General features: G+C 40.5%; 1 protein-coding gene across 2 annotated transcripts; it reads left to right on the top strand.

Annotated features, from left to right (window-relative positions):
- The first annotated feature begins 4730 nt into the window (after positions 1 to 4730).
- On the top strand, positions 4731 to 15196 carry LOC133568930 (uncharacterized). Of its 2 annotated transcripts, none has more exons than XM_061921117.1 (3): positions 4731 to 5050; positions 11236 to 12424; positions 14785 to 15196. In XM_061921117.1, exons 1-3 carry the CDS (start codon positions 4986 to 4988, stop codon positions 14821 to 14823), a joined length of 1293 nt encoding a protein of 430 aa, XP_061777101.1. In that variant the 5' UTR covers positions 4731 to 4985; the 3' UTR covers positions 14824 to 15196. The 2 variants fall into 2 exon arrangements, with proteins under 2 accessions (XP_061777101.1, XP_061777100.1); XM_061921116.1 differs by having other exon boundaries at positions 14780 to 15196.
- Positions 15197 to 21757: the final 6561 nt, after the last annotated feature.

Genomic DNA, 21757 nt, shown 5'->3' with positions numbered 1-21757 from the left:
AACTTGTAAGTCCAGTTTGTTCCAGAGTTTCAGTCCGTATACAGACACACAAAAACGTTTGCGAGTGGTTTGAGCTCTCGGCAATAAGAAATATCCAAAACCTTTCAAGTTATAAGTCTGCACTAGTGTTATTAAAAATACATCATAGGTTAGGCGGTAATCATTTATGAAATGCTTTGTATAAGATTATTGATGTATTAAATTTAACATGATCATCAAATTTGAGCAATTTTGATTGCATAAACAGATTATGAGTACTGTATGTTCTAAAAAAAAAACTAAAACCTTGTGAATAATCCACATTGCTTTTTTTTGCAATATGATCCCAGTATTCCCCACACTCCAACAAAATACGTAAGGTATGGGAGTTCCAAGGTGCAGTATGACGTACGGAGTGCATTTTCACCAAGGTATACTTTTGCTTTTTTTAATATTGAGAGGCTTTGAAGATTTTTCTTTAATGACATTGAGGTTAGGGTAAGGGTTAGGTTTAGAATAGAGTAGGGGGGATGATTTGGGGTTAGGGTTAGGACCCGTAAAGGTCACAACCCTGGTAAGCACTGTTCAACGGAACACTGATGGACCCAAACTCAAACCCACCAAGGACCGCTAGAAGTCCAATCCAACACGCTTTATTAATGCTGGTGCCCCCGAAGGATCGGGTGTAGGAAGACTCCAAATGAGTTGTCGAAGCCAGTGTGTCAGCAGGTCGTGGGAAGGGGTTCATCGCAAGTTCCCGCCTGTTTCTGTGGCTCCTGGGATGAGATTTGTGTTGCCGTCTGTGTTGCAGGTGCCAGGCAGGTCGTAGAAGGAACTGGATGAAGGGAGTCGCCAAGCTGAGGTCCTCCAGTTGCTTGCAGCTCGCTCTGATGTGCCCTTGTGTCCTGGCTGTGAGAAGGGGAGGAGGGGTGGGGGTTAATAAGCAAGAGACTATTCAAGCCTCTGCTTGGACGAGAGTGACGACCGCCAGTCTGCACAGCGATTGTTTATTTGCCCAGACCGAGGCAATGGGGAATGGGGACATCCAGTCCGTTCCGATCAAGAGGATCAGTTTGTCCATCTCAACTTGTAAGGTTTTTTGGTAGTGGTCCCTCAAAATGCAAATTGTAGTGTCTACCCAATTTTTGGCGTTGTTTATGATCAAGGCTTGTGTATTGGGATGAATGACTGCTGGCCTGATCATGGTCGTCAAAGTGAGAACAATTTTAGATATTGTAGGCGGCTGATTTCCTTTAGTAATGTTTTTGAGATGATGTATAATTTTGATGATTTTATGCATGCTTTGGGTTTGCAGACAATTCGGCTTTGGAGCCAAATTGATTGTCATGCCTGGTCTTGTCAGGGTATTTTGCTTTTTTGGGGGTGTATGTAGGCAGAATATGTGCATGGGGTTCAGAAAGGGGAAGTGCAAGACCTCTATTACGATTGTGTATGCCTGTATTGACACAATGCCGCCGGGGGGCACTCCATTGCCTGACCCAATGTTTGTCGCTATGACGTCGGCATGTGTCGAAGCCGGGACAATTTGGGTCACCAACTTGGTGTCTATGGTCCTCTGGTGTTGATTCAGCATAGGTTACATGAGGGGAATGCCGCGTCTGGTCCACAAGTCGGCTATTTCGGCGGCTATATACAGGGGGGACCCAACTTGCGCCAGTAAGGTTGTCTCCGCCAGAGCGGAAATGGCGTCATATTGTTTGTGTGTATGAATAATACACACATTTTTTCCAAGATGGCGCTGCTGTAGTGGCTGCTGTAGGCAGGAGCTCTGTGCTCTTGTGTCATCCTTTTGTGTTTCCCTCTTGTTTTCATGTGTTATTATATTTTTTTGCATTTTGGTCCTGGACCCTTTGGGACTGTGTGACAAGGGGTGGCACTTTCGTGACCTCTGTGGTGCTTTTTTTGTGGACTTTTGGATCTGCCTCCCAGGAGCCTTTTGGCCATGGAGACCAGCTGCTGGGTCTCTGCTACACCGGAGTCTGTTTGGAGGGACTGAAGGAAATGCGGATGAGGGGACAGGGCTGCAGAGCTAGCACTGAGCGCTGGGACGGAGAGGCTTCGCGGTGTCTCGACTGGGTGAGCAGGTGTCGGACACCTCAGTCACCTTGGACGTATCCTCGCTCATCCATGCGGACTGGACATTGGCCGAGAGTGGAGTCGGCTGTCTTGGTTGCTTTGTTGGGTCTGCTTCTGTCTCTGGCCATGCTCCCTCCTCCCCAGCGGACAATGGCGTGGAACACCGCAGAGGCCACCACAGTGTATATGTTTATTTTACTTTTTATTCATAGCTGTATGTAGAAGTGTCTGGTTGTATCTGCTGCTTTAATGTCTTTAATGTCCTCTGTGTTCTTTGATGTTTGATGTTTCCCTTTCCCCCCCCCCCCATGTTTACCTGTATGTCATCTTTTTTGTAAGGGCGCTGGAAGCCGGCAGACCCGTCAGCGATCCTGTTCTGTCTCCCTGTAATGTTCTTGAATGGGATTGTGCTGAAAATTGTAATTTTCCTGAAGGAACTCTCCTGACGGAATAAATAAAGTACTATCTAATCTAATCTAATATGACCTGAGACAATAGTGAATATTCTAGTACGACTGTATTGAACTGGCCCTAGAACATCACACACGCCCACCTCCTCCATGCTACTGGGGCATACCATTTCACAAGGGGTGTTGTGACAACACAAACCCTAGAACATCTCCCCCTTTATAGATGCCAACTTTTACATTGCTGAAAACCTTAGTGCAAGCACAGTGAGAACCAATCTTTTAATGCAAATAATACTTAATGAAAACCTTTGTAATACCAGCATTACATCAATCTTTGTGTGTGTGTGCGTGTGTGTGTGTGTGTGTGTGTGTGTGTGTGTGTGTGTGTGTGTGTGTGTGTGTGTGTGTGTGTGTGTGTGTGTGAACAATCTTAACAAACCAGTCCCAGGTAAACTTTATCCAACAAACTCAAAAGTTCGGACGTGCTCAAAGATCAAGTCTGTCAGGCACTTTCGCCACCCTGCCACTGGCTGTCCTGTGCCCAGCTGGCGCAAATAGTGGTGGTGGTGATGGTGATGGTGATGGTGATGGAGGTGGTCCAGCATACTTTTCTTAAACACTTTGTTATGAGAGTAGCATATGTGTGTGTGGCCCTTTAATGTGTGACAGCAAGTGAGTGATGTTAGCGAGTGTGTGGGTGAGAAAGGAGAGGGAGCGGTCGCTGAGGGCGGGGGAGTGGCTAGTGTTTTTGTGTGGGATTTTGACTGCGTGCAAGACGTAGATAAAAAGCCACGATTTGCAACTAATCGCTGGACTCGTCATTTTGCCCTGGAGTCCAGAATTGTGAAGACCCACTGCTTGGAGAGGACCACAAAGTGAAGGGTGTTGCCCCAAGAATCCATCGGCCCTGGAGAAGTGTCTCCTCTGCGCTCCTTGACTACGGTCTAGGCGCCGGAAGCAGAAAAGGTGCAACAACTTTATAAGAAATACATTGGCATCAAACTCAGTCGCTTGCTAGCTTGTGCACGCTAGCTTTCTGAGACTCTTATTTTGTTAGCACAGGCAGGATGAAGCAGGTCTTTAATGATGAAGACAGGAACTGTGCAGTCGATCTTTAGAGTTTGACAGTAGGTACGGCCCAAGAGTCTGTTGAAGTAAAACGTTTTTCTCTCCGTCCTGTGAGTGATTTTTTTCTTAATAATGAGCTCGCAGCAGCCAGCGTCATCTCACAAGATCCTCGGTGCGGAGAATGACAACTGACGAAAGTGAAGTCTTGGTGAAGATTGATGATTGCTCATTTTCATGTCTATTTTTTTAATACCTGGCTTGCGATGGACTGACACACCCTCGGCGATCGACGTATTGGGCAGCCCTGGCGTATAGTATGTCTGGATGCTATGGTGTATCAGAACTTTCTGGTGTACGTGGAAATAGTGTGGCATGCGTGATTGGGACTGTGCTGTGGTGTGAAGGAAACATGCATATATATATTTGTTTTGTTGTTGTTGTGTGTGCTCGGTATATTTGGGGGGACAGGTTAATATGTTTTTTTTAGTTTTGCTTGTTTGTGTTGTTTTTGCACTTATCCTGTGTTGAAATGAGGACGTTTTTTTTTTTGTAGGAGGGAAGGTATGTAACCTATTTTTATGGTTTTGCCTCTTTGTGATGTTAAGATCCTATTATACAAGTATATGCCTTGAGCTCTTATTTTGAAGGTGCAAAGAGCAGAAGTGGTGTCAAGTTGGAGTGGAGCAAAGTTTTGAAAAGAGAGAAAATAAAGTGGTCCTCGTGTAAAACTAGAGCCTCCGTGTTTGTTATTTTATAGTTTCATACAGTATAAGCGACTTATATAAACCCCAGGGTTACATTAAAACTAAAATTCAGTTCTCTGCAACCCCAAATAAGTAGCACAGTAGTAATTCAATCAAATACAATCCAATTTATTTATATATCACATTTAACAACAAACATGTTTCCATAGTGCTGCACACAAATATTAAAAACAAGATTAAAATAGTATCCTTAGCTCCACCAATTACTGAATAAAAACAAAATAAGTAAATATAAAACCAATTTAAAAACAACATAAAAGTAAATATGAATAAAATGTTTTTAATGGGGTAAAGCTAACTAAGCAATAAATAGAAATAAACATGTAAAAACACAGAGGACCACACAACTCACAAAGTTTTAAAAGCTAGAGAATCGTCTTCTCGCGAATTCTCGCAACTTTTATGACAGCCAATAGCTACTCTCGTTACTGAAGAGTTGGCAACACTGTCCACTAGATCTGACCTTGAACTGCTCATCGCCTTCTCATCTCTTTTCCAAAAGAGCTCAACATTTTCAGGATATTTTAAATAATTTATTAGTATCTTTTAATCCCATTCCCGGCGATGTTTGCACTGCGTTCAATGGCCCATTGAACGTCGCCTGGTCAAAGATAGCCGCTGATATCCCCGCCGACTGCAAAAATTACGTGTAGTTCCTGAATGCGACATGAAGGTGGCGGCGGCGGCACCTTTTGATATTGAGAGAAGCTCAACATTCTGCGAATCTTTCAGGTACCGACGTTATTTTTCACCCTTTTCACGTCGTTTAATTATTATTTTTCAAAGTATTCACATTATTATTTCGATATGCTGTAAAACATGTTTCATGAGACAACAAGTACAATGTATGCAGTGATTTCCTTCATAGTTGCCTAACAGGAGCTTCCACTCGTCCTTAGAACGGAACATAAATACCTTATATAGGGAATATATATTATATAGTCATGAATTCATTCATTATTGTATTATTTTATTATTCACTGGTTAAATACGAAAGTGTCAAATAGGTGTATTAAATTAGGGGCGATATTGCTGTGGTACTACGGAATGCTAGTAAGCGCCTGTGTCAAGTTGGCCCACCTTATTATTGCAACCATCCATCCATTTTTTTTTTTTACCTTGTAATTGCAAATATTAAAATTACACTTCTGTTCATTGGTGCTGGTTTGTGCCATATGTTATTTTTAATCGTGCAATTGTGCTGTTAGGTTAGGTAATTCTAAAATACATTTTCTGACCAATGAATATATATTCATATACAGTATATATATGTATATATATATATATACAGTATATATATGTATATATATATATATATATATACAGTATATATATATATATATATATATATATATGCTCTATATAAACCATTGTATGTGAATGCTTCCATTAAAATCTCCTGATGATTGAGGGAACCCTCATGAAACAGATCTGTAGAGATGAAGTAGTCTTGTGATTTTTTCCCACATCTACATATATATATATATATATATATATATATATATATATATATATATATATATATATATATATATTAGGGGTGTAACGGTACGTGTATTTGTATTGAACCGATTCGGTACGGGGGTTTCGGTTCGGTTCGGAGGTGTTATATATATATATATATATATATATATATATATATATATATATATATATATATATATATATATATATATATATATACATATGTTAGGTCAGGAAACAAACACAGAGGCTATTTCATCCCTTCAAGCCTGTTTCGAAAGTTTCCCTGCTCTTCAGGGTATTTTATATCAAATGAAATAGCCTCTGTGTTTTTTCCTGACCTAATGTATATTCCGCTCTACCCCACTGGCACTGTATAACGTATAAACCACAGTAACCTCGACTATATATACTGTATATACAAACCCCGTTTCCATATGAGTTGGGAAATTGTGTCGGATGTAATTATAAACGGAATACAATGATTTGCAAATCCTTTTCAACCCATATTCAATTGAATGCGCTACAAAGACAAGATATTTGATGTTCAAACTCATAAAGTTTTGTTTTTTTTGCAAATATTATTTAACTTAGAATTTCATGGCTGCAACACGTGCCAAAGTAGTTGGGAAAGGGCATGTAAAAAATTTGGCACAGGGGGCGTTTTTACCACTGTGTTACATCACCTTTTCTTTTAACAAAACTCAAGAAACGTTTGGGAACTGAGGGAACTAATTGTTGAAGCTTGGAAAGTGGAATTCTTTATCACTCTTGTTTTATGTAGAGCTTCAGTCGTTCAACAGTCAGGGGTCTCCGCTGTCGTATTTTATGCTTTATAATGCGCCAGACAGGTCTGGACTGCAGGCGGGCCAGGGAAGTACCCGCACTCTTTTTTTCTGAAGCCACACTGTTGTAACACGTGCTGAATGTGGCTTGGCATTGTCTTGCTGAAATAAGCAGAGGCGTCTATGAAAAATACGGCGCTTAGATGGCAGCATATTTTGTTCCAAAACCTGTATGTACCTTTCAGCATTAATGGTGCCTTCACAGATGTGTAAGTTACCCATGTCTTGGGCACTAACGCACCCCCATACCATCACAGAAGCTGGCTTTTGAACTTTGCTTCCCCTTTGGTCCGGATGACACGATGTCGAATATTTCCTAAAACAATTTGAAATGTGGACTCGTCAGACCACAGAACACTTTTTCACTTTGCATCAGTCCATCTTAGATGATCTCAGGCCCAGAGAAGCCGGCGGCGTTTCTGGATGTTGTTGATAAATGGCTTTCGCTTTGCATAGTAGAGCTTTAACTTGCACTTGCAGATATAGCGACGAACTGTATTTAGTGACAGTGGTTTTCTGAAGGGTTCCTGAGCCCGTGTGGTGACATCCTTTAGAGATTGATGTTGGTTTTTGATACAGTGCCGTCTGAGGGATCGAAGGTCACGGTTATTCAATGTTGGTTTCCGGCCATGCCGCTTACGTGGAGTGATTTCTCCAGATTCTCTGAACCTTTTGATGATATCATGGACCGTAGATGTTGAAATCCCTAAATTTCTTGCAATTGCACTTCGAGAAACGTTGTTTTTAAACTGTTTGACTATTTGCTCACGCAGTTGTGGACAAAGGGGTGTACCTCGCCCCGTCCTTTCTTGTGAAACACTGAGCATTTTTTGGGAAGCTGTTTTTATACACAATCATGGCACCCACCTGTTCCCAATTAGCCTGCACACCTGTGGGATGTTCCAAATAAGTGTTTGATGAGCATTCCTCAACTTTATCATTATTTATTGCCACCTTTCCCAACTTCTTTGTCACGTGTTGCTGGCATCGAATTCTAAAGTTAATGATTATTTGCATATTTTCGATGGGAAAATACATTTTTAAACAATGTGGTTTGCCTGAGCTGCTAGGAGACCCTTAGAATAACAAGCGGTAGAAAACAGATTAAAAAGGACAGATAAAAAAAAAAATCATAATAATAATTAAAGAAAAAAATATATACATATATATATATATATATATATATATATATATATATATATATATATATATATATATTAGGGCTGTGAATCTTTGGGTGTCCCACGATTCGATTCAATATCGATTCTTGGGTCACGATTCAAAAATATATTGATTTTTTTCAATTCGATTCGATTCTCGATTCAAAAACAATTTTTTTCCCGATTTAAAAGGATTCTGTATTCATTCAATACATAGGATTTCAGCAGGATCTACCCCAGTCTGCTGACATGCTAGCAGAGTAGTAGATTTTTGTAAAAAGCTTTTATAATTGTAAAGGACAATGTTATATCAACTGATTGCAATAATGTAAATTTGTTTTAACTATTAAACGAACCAAAAATATGACTTATTTTATCTTTGTGAAAACATTGGACACAGTGTGTTGTCAAGCTTATGAGATGCGATGCAGGTGTAAGCCAGTTTGACACTTTTTTAAATTTTTTTATAAATGGTGCTCAGTTCTGAGTGTTGCTGGGTCAGGTTTGGTTTTGGAATGGGATTGCATTGTTATGGTATTGCTGTGTAATTGCTGTGTAGTGGTTTGTTGGATTGATTAAAAAAAAATAATAATAAACAAAATAAAACATTTAAAAAAAAAAAAAAAAAAAAAATAGATTTTTACAAAATTAGAATTGATTCTGAATCGCACAACATCAACGATTCGATTCGTATTCGAATCGATTTTTCCCCACACCCCTAATATATATATATATATATATATATATATATATATATATATATATATATATATATATATATGTATGTATTAGAGATGCGCGGTTTGCGGTCACAACTGCGGAGTCCGCGGATAAACCGCGGGTTGGGCGGGAGACATGAAGAAAAAATAGATTTTAAATAGATTCGGGCGGGTGGCGGTTGAACCAATTCGGAAATTTATATTGTAATAATCCCAGGAATGTAAGCTCATAAAACTTCTTTGTTTGTCTTGTCTTTATTGCACAAGATGTAATACAACCACACAACAGCTCTCATGTCTCTAACGCTTTTCCCGGGACAACTCGAACTCTCACTTCCTGTCTATAACGTCACTTCCCTATCTCTCCCGGAAGTCCCGCCCCCCAGCCAAAGTCATTGGCTAACACCCCGTAACCAGCCGCTACATTATACATAGTTAAATATTATGTTGAAGAGGTTTATTTAGCCTACTGCCTTGTATTTATAAATGGTTGATTTATATAGGCTAGTAGGTAAAGTGTTGTACCTGACAACTCTTGATGGTACAATCCATTTATCACGTCACAGACAACGTCACGCTAACATCACGTGACACCTCTGATGAAGGCTGCAGAAGCAAGGTAGCCCAAACTTGTCAGGTACAACACTTTACCTTACTAGCCTATGAAAATCAACCATTTATAAATAGTTGAATGTTTTTACCCACATACGAAAAACGAGCAGCACTCTTTGAAACAGTATTTGGGCATACTTTTATTTTGAAGTGTCTCGTTTGGTCTGTCGACGGATGTAAGGAAGCTACCCGGGTATGGCCAACGAGGTATTTGTCATTTGTTGGTATTTTACTTGGTGAAATGTTTGATCCACATGCTGTGCATGTTATTATTTTTACGTTTGTAACGTGCTTTATTTATTACAGTTTTCACGTGAATTTGAAGGGAAAGTAAGCCTTCAAATAAATCAGTTCGAGAAAGCCATTGTGTCTGTGCTATTTGGAGGGAGTTACACTTTCTAACCTAACTAATGCCTTGCATCGTCTATATTAGATATATAACAACGGGCTGGTGGCGGGAGGGTGTGGGTTTGATGAAATGTTGGTTCGGTTGGGTGGCGGGTGGATGATGACTTTAGTGATGCGATATAATTGCCTATCCGCGCATCTCTAGTATGTAATTATGTATGTATATATATGTAGGTATATGTATATATATATATATATATATATATATATATTAGGGGTGCAACGGTACACAAAAATTTGGGTTCGGTACGTACCTCGGTTCAGAGGTCACGGTTCGGTTCATTTTCGGTACAGTACGAAAACAACAAAATATAAATTTTTTGATTATTTATTTAACAAATTTGCTAAATCTTCCACCAAAAATATTTTTCTTTGTGGAATATTTGATGTGAAGTAATCGGAAACTTGGATAGGTCAATAATTCAAAATAACATTGATTTTGATTTAATATTATGTTTTGAGCAATGACAGTTTGAAAGAAAAAAAAACAGCTTTGTTTTATTAGTCAACGTTGCAACTTTTTCTAAATTACATTTAGCCTTTAAGGTTTTTATTTTCACTTTTATTTATGTTTTTGTTCATTTTAATAGTATTTTTAGAATGTGCCATGGGCCTTTAAAACATTAGTTGTGGGCCGCAAATGGCCTCCGGGGCACACTTTTGACACCCCTGCTATAGATAATAAAAAATAAAATCTGATTAATCAATGGATAAAAAGCAGAGCCTGGTGACGCATGCACGTTTATCATAACTCTCTCGCTCTCTGTCTCTGCCACGCCCTCACAAATGTTAACGCTGCGTGCACCACTTTTTTTTTGTTTTCAACCCCCTCTTAACCCTGAACGTACATTGAAAATACACGCAAACCTAACTTAAAATGCCGGACATTCGAGGCATTTAAGGAACTCCACCTGGAAAGCTCGGCAAAGAGGACATATCCTGTGAAAAGAGGAGGTGTGGTCAGTCTATCATAGCCCAGTCGTTGCTAGCATGCCGTGTGTTGTTGTTTTTTAGTTTGATTGAAACTATTATTAATAGATTGCACAGTACAGTACATATTCCCTACAATTGACCATTAAATGGTAACACCCGAATAAGTTTTCAACTTGTTTAAGTTGGGGTCCACGTTAATCAATTCATGGTGCCTCGGTGTGCACCGTTTACACAACGTGCGGTGTGCTACTTATATGTCCGTGTCGTTCGGTACAACTCCGAACCGAAACCCCCGTACCGAAACGGTTCAATACAAATTCACGTAACGTTACACCCGTAATATATATATATATATATATATATATATATATATATATATATATATGTACACATATATATATATATATAAATATATATATATATATGTACACATATATATATATATATATATATATTAACATGGGACTTCCCGCGGCCCATAGTATGGAAACCCCTAGATTAAATGATTTTTTGACAGCACAAATGTTTGAGACATGTTTGAACAGATTTGGACTAAAAGGATATATTTTTGTGAATAAAAAAAAACCGTTAGTTACGTTTAAAGCATATTAGTACAAATGTTTTGACAGCACAAAATGTACCACAAACAATTTGGACAAAGTTGATATCATTGGAATTTATTGGAGTTACTTCAAAACCTTAGCAGCACACACAAAAACATTTTAAGGCAGAAGCCAGCACAAAAGTTTTAAATGTGTCTTATGATTGCTTGACAGGCGTATGGGGCAAGAGGAGGACATCTTGTGGGAATCGTTGATCTCGTCTGTGAAAAGGAAGAGAAAAAAAGAGCCAAAGAAGGGCAAAAACGTCTTCAAAAGCAAACGCAACATTCCCGAAAAGACAAATAGGTGCGATGAGAAGAGTAAGCAAAAAGATGCAAAGCAAAGAAAAAAAGACAAGAAGAAGGAGAAGAAGAAGGAGAAGGAGAGGAGGAAATGTGTTGCTTTCAAGACAAGTGACATTTTCATGTCCAGCACCAACGAGTCCATACTGATAGGAGACACCCACAACAAAAGCAAAAATAAAAGAAAAGTTGGCTTCGATTTGTCGTCCAGCTGCATTCATGTTAAACGTCCCAACTCTGCATCTCCATCTCCAAAGTTGTCACAGGACAAGGTGTCTTCTCAGTTGAGTCATCACCAATGTGTAGAAGAAGATTCTCAGCTGGAGGACTTCAACAGCCAGGACTTGTTCATCACCCAAAAGACTTTCGGACCGTCCAGCTCCGAATCTAGCGGTGAGGGCGCCGCCAAAGCCGTGTGGAAACGACACGCAGATAAACCACGGAGCTCTCGGGATGGTGTGGAACACCTGCAGAAGCGTCCCAGGAACATAAAGCGGGTACATCGACTGAAGAAGCAAAACAAGAAGTGTTCCCTCCACACAGGAGCCGGGTCCAGTCTTGTCTCACATACTGCCAAGGCCCGTCCTCAGGTGGATGAGGGGGCCTCTGCGGACGTGTCTCCAAAGGTAGCCAAGTTTTTAGTCCAGCAGACGTCCCTTACACAAACGGTGAACACCTCCACGCAGACACAGAACTTTTTCACTGCTCTGTACTCTTCCTACCTCTGCTTCCGCAAAACAAGACTGTGCGCTGAAAACGTCCACCCTCTGGACCTCAGCCTGCCGCATCGAGCTAGGAGACACCTTGGCAGGTGCGTGGAAGGAAGTGATGATGTCACAGAGGGGCGTGAGGAGCAAGCGGGCTGTGATCCTCTGTCCTATCCAATGATAGAGGAGAAGACAGAAGCTGATTTTGGACAAGAAGGCTGCGTCCAAGCCAAGAGGAAAGAGGACACAACCCCAAGTCCTCTGTCGGATTCCGAGACCAAGTCTGTGGACACCAACACCTCCAGTGACTGCAACCAAGCGTCCTGCCGCAGCAGAAAGCTGGACCCCATCCAGGTGATGAAACGCTTACCATATTTTCCGGACTATAAGGCGCACTTAAATTACTTTTTTTCTGAAAACTCGACAGTGCCCCTTATAACCCGGTGCGCTTAATGTACAGATTAACTCTGGTTTTGCTTACCGACCTCGAAGCAATTTTTTTAGATACATGGTGTAATAATAAGTATGATCAGTAGATGGCAGCCAAACATAAGAGATACGTGTAGGCTGTACTATGATGGCAATATGACTCACGTAAACAACACCAACATTTTATATGTTCCATTGAAAATACAGAACATTAGACAGGGTGCTCAAAAATGTATGAAAATATTTAAGTACGACTTTGGTAAGCTATGAAGCTGCACCTCTTGATGGATTGTTGGCACATTAAATATTAAACATAGAGTATTATTATGGCGTGTGTATAAGGTAAGACATATTATCTGGCATTTTGTTGACAAGAGAATATCTTTTAGTTTATTTCTTTACACTTTTTCCTTATTTAGGTTTGTAAGACTGAAAATTTAAACATAAAGTAAACATTACAAAAGTATTACGTCCATTGTGTGTTTTACATAAATAATTTCCATTGTGTATTTTACATAAGTAAAATAAGTTTTGTGTTAATACATTCACACAATAAACTACAGATGTGTACGCATGTAGAAATCAAACATTATCTCCATCAAACATTGTACACAATGTATGTGATTCATCACAATTAACTTAGGTGTAGCATTATTGCCCTCTACTTGTCAAATTTAACACTACATGTATTAAATGAGCTTTGTTCGCCAAAGTTACTCTCAGACAAAAAAAAACAACACGACCGCAAATACAAGATATCACAAAGTCAACAATATCAATAAAAAAACCCAACTAAAAATACTTATGCAGAATATCTACTTGCAAAGATCTGTCAAAGTTCGTGATGAAGCTTACTTGTGTGGATTTCTAACGTTGTTCAACTTGTTGCTGCTTGTCTAGAGCATTGTGTCTGTTGCTTAAAAACAGGAAAACAATGACTTAATGACTTGCTCAGGGCAGAACATTCATACTTTGTTGTCCAGGAGCTGGCTTCTGAACTTTGGGCCTATATTAATCCGGATGGTTCTTTTCTTCTTTGTTCCGGATGATACGACATCCACAGTTTCCAAAAACAATTTGAAATGCGGACTCATCAGACCACAGAACACTTTTCCACTTTGCATCAGTCCATCTTAGATGAGCTCTGGCCCAGCAAAGCCGGCGGCGTTTCTGGGTGTTGTTTATAAATGGCTTTGTTCTTTGCAAAGTAGAGTTTTAACTTCCACTTACAGATGTATCGACAAACTGTAGCTACTGACAGTGTTTTTCTGAAGTGTTCCTGAGACCATGTGGTAAAATCCTTTACACACTGATGTCGCTTTTTAATGTGGTACTGCCTGAGGGATCAAAAGTCACAGGCATTCAATGTTGGTTTTCAGCCTTACTGCTTACGTGCAGCGATTTCTCCAGATTTTCTGAACCTTTTGATGATATTACGGACTGTAGATGTCGAAATTCCTAAATTCCTTGCAATAGCTGGTTGAGAAATGTTGTTCCTAAACAATTTGCTCACACATTTGTTCACAAGGTAGTGACCCTCGCCCCATCCTTGTTTGTGAATGACTGAGCATTTCATGGAAGCTAATTTCATACCCAATCATGGCACCCGCCTGTTTTCAATTAGCCCGTTCACCTGTGGGATGTTCCAAACAAGTGTGTGATGAGCATTTCTCAACTTTCTCAGTCTTTTTTGCCACTTGTGCCAGCTTTTTTGAAGCCCGTTGCAGGCATCAAATTCCAAATGAGTTGATAGTTGCGAAAAATAACAAAGTTTTCCTGTTCGAACATTAAGTATCTTGGCTTTGCAGTCCATCCAACTCTGCCGAGAAAGATTGCATGTCTTCTTTGGGGGCAGTCCGAAGCCCCAGCATCACCCAAGGGAGCTTGTCTACCCAAGTCACTGTCTTTCAGGGACGCCCTGAGTCTTACAGTATTCTGTTTTTATTCACCATTCACACAACGTGCCAACTTCACTGGTTTTGTATCTTCTAACAATTAAATTCATATGGCCAGGTATAAATTCATGTGTCAAAATGTCTTCCAGAATCTTTTACAGTTGTAACGTACAGAAAGCAACAATATTTGTCTTTGTTGGGTCAGAGGTTTTTATCACGTGTTCAAATTGAGTTTACTTTGATACTGTACTGTACTGTACTGTACACACCATAACTAAAGACCCTGTGTCGCTTGCAAAGATGTCACAGTGCGTATAAAGTAAACTGTGTTGTGTGAATCATAACTGCATCCATACTGCTAAAACTAAAATTTGCCTTTCCTCAGGTCAGACCCGTCCAGATGAGACTGAACGAGTCGTTTTTCTTTAAGGCCAAAGGGGACGGACTATCACCCAGACCCGAGTCACCGCTCATGAAACTCGCCGAGAGTAGAGCCGGCGAGCGGGACGTGAAGGGCAAGAAGAGACACTGACAAGTGAGCAGTTGGTTGTCATGTTTTCTGATGTTTCTTATCTCAGAACAAAACATTACTTGTGTTAAAAAATGGAGGCTTGCGTGGGGATTCGGTGCATGTCTTTAACTTCCTTACTTTTAATGCATGGATAAGGAAGTAATTGCATGTTCAAGTTAACATGAGATGCTTTTGATTTATGTTATTGCTTTGTTAAAACATTTTAAGCGCTTTTACTGAATTAATAAAGCAGATGTTATGGTATTAAACGTGTTCGATAAGGGCTAGTAATAGCTGTTGAACTGCTACAGTATGTTTATTATTGATATTCCATGCGTTTCCTTGCATTATTGCATTTTTGAGAGCCTAAACATGCACAAAACCTCACCAAAGTCTGCGAGCACGTAAGTAAAAGTTGGATACTTGAACACCAATGCTTAAACATCAGTAGTCCCCCCTGTACATTAAAAAGAGCCTATTAAATGAATCCTATACACCCATTTGACAGATAGTTACATTTTGTGGAAAATCTATCATGACAGCAGACACAAAAAGTCTCTACAAATCATGTCCAGGAACAAAATGAAAGTCGTCCATTTTGGTTCGGATTGGTAATTTTGGGCCTGTCACTGCACGATTCACTGGGCAACACGCACACTTGCACAACATGGCAACTTCTTGCTGGGCTTATTCAGTTTTAAAGCTTTGAGTTGTAACAAATATTACAAAAATAACAATGTGTCTGGATAGCGAAAGTCATTCCCCAAAAAATATAAAAATAAAGCCTATTTAGTTACAGCAAACTACAGTAACCACCAACAAGGTCACCCAGATTCAAAGCTAAGGTGAAAAGAGCAGCTTTGTACAGTTAAAGTTTAAGTACCACTGATAGTCATACACACACTATGGGTGGTGAAATTACCCTCTGCATTTGACCCATCCTCTTGTTACACCCCCTGGGAGGTGAGGGGAGCAGTGAGCAACAACGGTGGCCACGCTCGGGGATCATTTTGGTGATTTAACCCCCAATTCCAACCCTTGATCCTGAGTGCCAAGCAGGGAGGTAATGGGTCTCATTTTCAAAAAATCCATGTTGACAAAAACAATGACTAAACTAGATTAAGGAAATTCCTGAAGGAATTGCGTGTGAACGCTCCAATGCTGAAGTTGAACTGAAATGCTGACAGAATGTAGTGTGAATGTAAGAATAGTTTGAATGTTGGAATGGTTTAAATGTTGAGGAGTTGGAATTTCCAGGGAAACAGAAATTTGATTTGGAACTTGGGAAAGTGTTAGTTGGAATGTCCAGGATGAGGGGAATGTGTTGATGTTGGAATGGTTTGAGTAGGTTGAAAAATGTGGGAATTGTGCAACTTGTAAAAATGCCCCATTCATTTCAATGGGAACTTCCTGGAAATTTGGGAATTTGGGGAAAAGTGGGAATTTTTTTGAAAATGTGTCCCGTGAAAAACTGTGCAACCGGAACTCTTTAATAACTAAATTTCCTTGGGTGAATAATGTAAACACACTACACCTGTATGTTTTAGCGCTTTCATGGTGAGTTTACTGACAGATATAAGTAAGAACTTTACACTATTTTATATTAGAAATGGCAACAGCGGAGGATGAATGTCCCATAACAAGAAGATAGAGAAAAAGAAGAAGATTATTGACTACGGCACTGACTACAAAGGCGGATGATTTCAATTTTTCAGGATTTATGCAGATCCCAAATACCAATCAGCAGGTACCAGAAGGTAAGAAAAGTTGCTTCTGAATAATATTGCGAAACAAAACGCCAAGTAATAGGTCTTACCTTATACACACACTATAGTAATACTCGTATGTTGAAGTACATCAAGCGGTGCGGCTTCAGAGCTTACCAAAGTCGTACTTAAACATTTTGTTGGATTTTGGAGTGCCATGTGTAATGTTCTATATTCTCAATGGAACATATAAAATGTCGGTGTTGTTTACTTGAGTCATATTGCTATCATATCTCTTATGTTTGACTAACATCTACTGGTCACACCTATCATTACTCCATGTACCAAATTAAATTGCTTGGAGGTCAGTAAGCAAAACCAGAACTATTCTGTACATTAGGCGCACCGGGTTATAAGGTGCACTGTCGAGTTTTAAGAAAAAAAAAAGATTTTCAGTGCACTTGGTAGTAAGGAAACTACGGTACTTTTGTTGTACACCATGGGCCAGCTTGCCCTCCAATCTAATAAGCAAGATACTTGTACAGTGCACTATAATCGTTCAGCTATTAATTGCACAACTTGACAACACACAAAAGAGGTATGTGAGATATATATATATATATATATATATGTAGGTGTGGGAAAAAATCACAAGACTACTTCATCTCTACAGAACTGTTTCATGAGGGGTTCCCTCAATCATCAGGAGATTTTAATGGAAGCATTCACATACAATGGTTTATATAGGGCACAGAGTGGGTGGGTACAAGCAGGCGTAGGGTGTGGTGATTGGCTCATGTGTTACCTAGGAGGTGTTTCCGTCAGAGGCGGCATGTTGAAATGATTTCACTGCGCTTGTTGAGGGATGATAGATCTGGATGATATATGATAAACAGTTTCTCTTTTAAGCATAGGTTGCATCTTTTATTACCACTGTTGTAAGGTGTGCTGGATGCAAGAATTTGCCATGTTATTGAATATTCAACATTATTGTCTTTGAGGTTCCAAATGTGTTTGCTGAGTTCTGTAGAATTCCGCAAAGTCTGGTTTCATCAAGTGCTTAACCCAACACAACACTCCAATACGTGCACCATGACAGCAACCACCCACCCACCACCACGAAAAGAATACCTACCGGAATTAATAAAAGGCTATTAATGCTGTCATCTAGCAAAGCTGAATTCGACCAAGCAACCCCCCCCGTACCAGAAAGCACTTGATGAAAGCGGATACAACTTCACCCTCACCTATGAACCCACTCCAGGAAACCAACCAAAAAAGAGCAGAAAACGAAAACAACATCATCTGGTACAATCCGCCATTCAGCAAAGACGTCTCAACCAACATCGGCCGCAAGTTCCTCACTCTGATCGACAAACACTTCCCCAAAGGCAACACCCTAAGAAAAATATTCAACAAGAACAACATTCAATTGAGCTACAGCTGTATGAATAACATGCAACAAATCATTTCAAACCACAACAAAGCAATTGCAAAAGGACTGCCTACCCCCAGACTAAACGACTCTGAAACCAATAATGAATGTAACTGTCGCAAGAAACCTGATTGCCCTCTCAACGGAAGGTGCTTACAGACATCAGTCGTTTACCAAGCAAAGGTAACACGCAAGGACATTAACACATCCGACACGTACGTAGGATTAACCGAAGGAGCGTTCAAAACAAGATGGAATAATCACAACGCCTCCTTTAGAAACCAGACTTTGCGGAATTCTACAGAACTCAGCAAACACATTTGGAACCTCAAAGACAATAATGTTGAATATTCAATAACATGGCAAATTCTTGCATCCAGCACACCTTACAACAGTGGTAATAAAAGATGCAACCTATGCTTAAAAGAGAAACTGTTTATTATATATCATCCAGATCTATCATCCCTCAACAAGCGCAGTGAAATCATTTCAACATGCCGCCTCTGACGGAAACACCTCCTAGGTAACACATGAGCCAATCACCACACCCTACGCCTGCTTGTACCCACCCACTCTGTGCCCTATATAAACCATTGTATGTGAATGCTTCCATTAAAATCTCCTGATGATTGAGGGAACCCCTCATGAAACAGTTCTGTAGAGATGAAGTAGTCTTGTGATATTTTCCCACACCTACATATTGCGCTCTACCACGGTATCGAGCACTATTCTCTGGATAATCCAATCAAGACATATATATATATATATATATATATATATATATATATATATATATATATATATATATATATATGTAGGTGTGGGAAAAAATCACAAGACTACTTCATCTCTACATATCTGTTTCATGAGGGGTTCCCTCAATCATCAGGAGATTTTAATGGAAGCATTCACATACAATGGTTTATATAGAGCACAGAGTGGGTGGGTACAAGCAGGCGTAGGGTGTGGTGATTGGCTCATGTGTTACCTAGGAGGTGTTTCCGCCTGTGGCGGCATGTTGAAATGATTTCACTGCGCTTGTTGAGGGATGATAGCTCTGGATGATATATAATAAACAGTTTCTCTTTTAAGCATAAGTTGCATCTTTTATTACCACTGTTGTAAGGTGTGCTGGATGCAAGAATTTGCCATGTTATTGAATATTCAACATTATTGTCTTTGAGGTTCCAAATGTGTTTGCTGAGTTCGGTAGAATTCTGCAAAGTCTGGTTTCTAAAGGAGGCGTTGTGATTATTCCATCTTGTTTTGAACGCTCCTTCGGTTAATCCTACGTACGTGTCGGATGTGTTAATGTCCTTGCGTATTACCTTTGCTTGGTAAACGACTGATGTCCGTAAGCACCTTCCGTTGAGAGGGCAATCAGGTTTCTTGCGACAGTTACATTCATTATTGGTTTCAGAGTCGTTTAGTCTGGGGGTAGGCAGTCCTTTTGCAATTGCTTTGTTGTGGTTTGAAATGATTTGTTGCATGTTATTCATACAGCTGTAGCTCAATTTAATGTTGTTCTTGTTGAATATTTTTCTTAGGGTGTTGCCTTTGGGGAAGTGTTTGTCGATCAGAGTGAGGAACTTGCGGCCGATGTTGGTTGAGACGTCTTTGCTGAATGGCGGATTGTACCAGATGATGTTGTTTCGTTTTCTGCTCTTTTTTGGTTGGTTTCCTGGGGTGGGTTCATAGGTGAGGGTGAAGTTGTATCCACTTTCATCAAGTGCTTTCTGGTACGGGGGGGTTGCTTGGTCGAATTCAGCTTTGCTGGATGACAGCATCGATAGCCTTTTATTAATTCCGGTAGGTATTCTTTTCGTGGTGGTGGGTGGGTGGTCGCTGTCGTGGTGCACGTATTGGAGTGTTGTGTTGGGTTTCGTGAATGGTTGGTAGCTGTTATTTCTCAGGTTGAAAGTGACGTCGAGGAAGTTGACGGTTTGCTTGTTGGCTTCAATCGTGATCCGTAGGCCGTTTTCTTTGAAGATTTGGCATATGCGCTTCTTGGTGTTCTCGCTGCTCCTTGGCGAGGCGCGGCACACTGCCAGTCCATCATCACGGTAAATACCAAGGTTCAGGTTGAGGCTAGCAAGCTGGGAGAGGAGGAAACTCCCAACGAGTTCGCACGTTTCTGCTCCGTCAAAACTCCCCATAGTAACGTCAAATGTTGAATTGTTCTTTTTTTGCCATGGTGTACTGTTGTGGATGAGTATGGAGTTCTTTGCGTGGATGATGATGTTTCTTTCGTTGCCTGTGATTGAGTCGTAGTCCGAGGCGAAGTTTAGTGCTTGGGTCAGTAGGTCTTGCGTGATGGAAGGGTAAAATTCTTCGATGTCGAAGGAGATAAAGTTGTGTTGTTGTTTGTCTTGGATGTTGTTGAACCATTTGATTACTGCTGCTGTATTTCTCCATTGGTTGAGTGGTGTTTTGTCCTTGATTTTTGCGTTGATTCTGTCCAGGATTATTTTGCTGATTTTTCCTATTTCGGATTTAGTTGGGTTTATTAGTCGGCATGTTGGGTTATTTGCGAAGTTGGGTTTGTGGTCCTTCAGTGTGATGAAGGCTTCTTTGTTGGCTGTGGCGTCCACCCTGTCCTCAATGTCCAGTTCGGTTGCGATCCGCTTGTTTTCCAGGTGGATGTTCTGTAAAGTGTTGGGTTGCGCTTTTTTGTATGATTTGGTGATGCTTTTGTCCAGTAAAGAGTTATGTTCTGGTATGTCCATTCTGGAGAAGTTTGTGGTTTTATCGGCGGCTATGATGAGGTTGCTTACTTTCTTGATGCACTCCGTGTCATTTTTCAGCTTGGTGAGGAATGGGTTGCGGGCTGGCTTAAATTTGACTGATTGTATCATTTTGAGCATGTCGTTCTCAAAGTCCTTTAATTCCTTGACTGTGGGTGGGTTCTTGGTAGATTTGAATCCGTAAGTTTCCTTTTGCGTTCCTTTTGTTTCAGGGTGGAGGAAAAAGTGTGCTTTCCACCGCATCCTTCTTAGGAAGTGTTCCGTCTTTTCTATGAGTCTTTGCTTGTAGTCCTTCTGCGCGGGTATGGGAATGTTCTTCGTGGAGTAGTCGATGCTGAACTTTTCCATTTCGGATCGTCGTACAGTGCTCAACAAATGTCAATTTGTCAATGTCAATTTCCATCACGCAAGACCTACTGACCCAAGCACTAAACTTCGCCTCGGACTACGACTCAATCACAGGCAACGAAAGAAACATCATCATCCACGCAAAGAACTCCATACTCATCCACAACAGTACACCATGGCAAAAAAAGAACAATTCAACATTTGACGTTACTATGGGGAGTTTTGACGGAGCAGAAACGTGCGAACTCGTTGGGAGTTTCCTCCTCTCCCAGCTTGCTAGCCTCAACCTGAACCTTGGTATTTACCGTGATGATGGACTGGCAGTGTGCCGCGCCTCGCCAAGGAGCAGCGAGAACACCAAGAAGCGCATATGCCAAATCGTCAAAGAAAACGGCCTACGGATCACGATTGAAGCCAACAAGCAAACCGTCAACTTCCTCGACGTCACTTTCAACCTGAGAAATAACAGCTACCAACCATTCACGAAACCCAACACAACACTCCAATACGTGCACCACGACAGCAACCACCCACCCACCACCACGAAAAGAATACCTACCGGAATTAATAAAAGGCTATCGATGCTGTCATCCAGCAAAGCTGAATTCGACCAAGCAAC

Source organism: Nerophis ophidion, linkage group LG14 (genome assembly GCF_033978795.1).
Source record: "Nerophis ophidion isolate RoL-2023_Sa linkage group LG14, RoL_Noph_v1.0, whole genome shotgun sequence".
Taxonomy (NCBI): Eukaryota; Metazoa; Chordata; class Actinopteri; order Syngnathiformes; family Syngnathidae; genus Nerophis; species Nerophis ophidion.
This window is presented reverse-complemented; position numbering and strand designations above follow the sequence as displayed.

Coding starts and splice junctions, on each gene's coding strand:
- LOC133568930 (XM_061921116.1), top strand. CDS start 4,986: ATGAAGGTGGCGGCGGCGGCACCTTTTGATATTGAGAGAAGCTCAACA. Junction 5,051..11,235: donor ACATTCTGCGAATCTTTCAG/GTACCGACGTTA, acceptor ATTGCTTGACAG/GCGTATGGGGCAAGAGGAGG. Junction 12,425..14,779: donor GAAAGCTGGACCCCATCCAG/GTGATGAAACGC, acceptor GCCTTTCCTCAG/GTCAGACCCGTCCAGATGAG.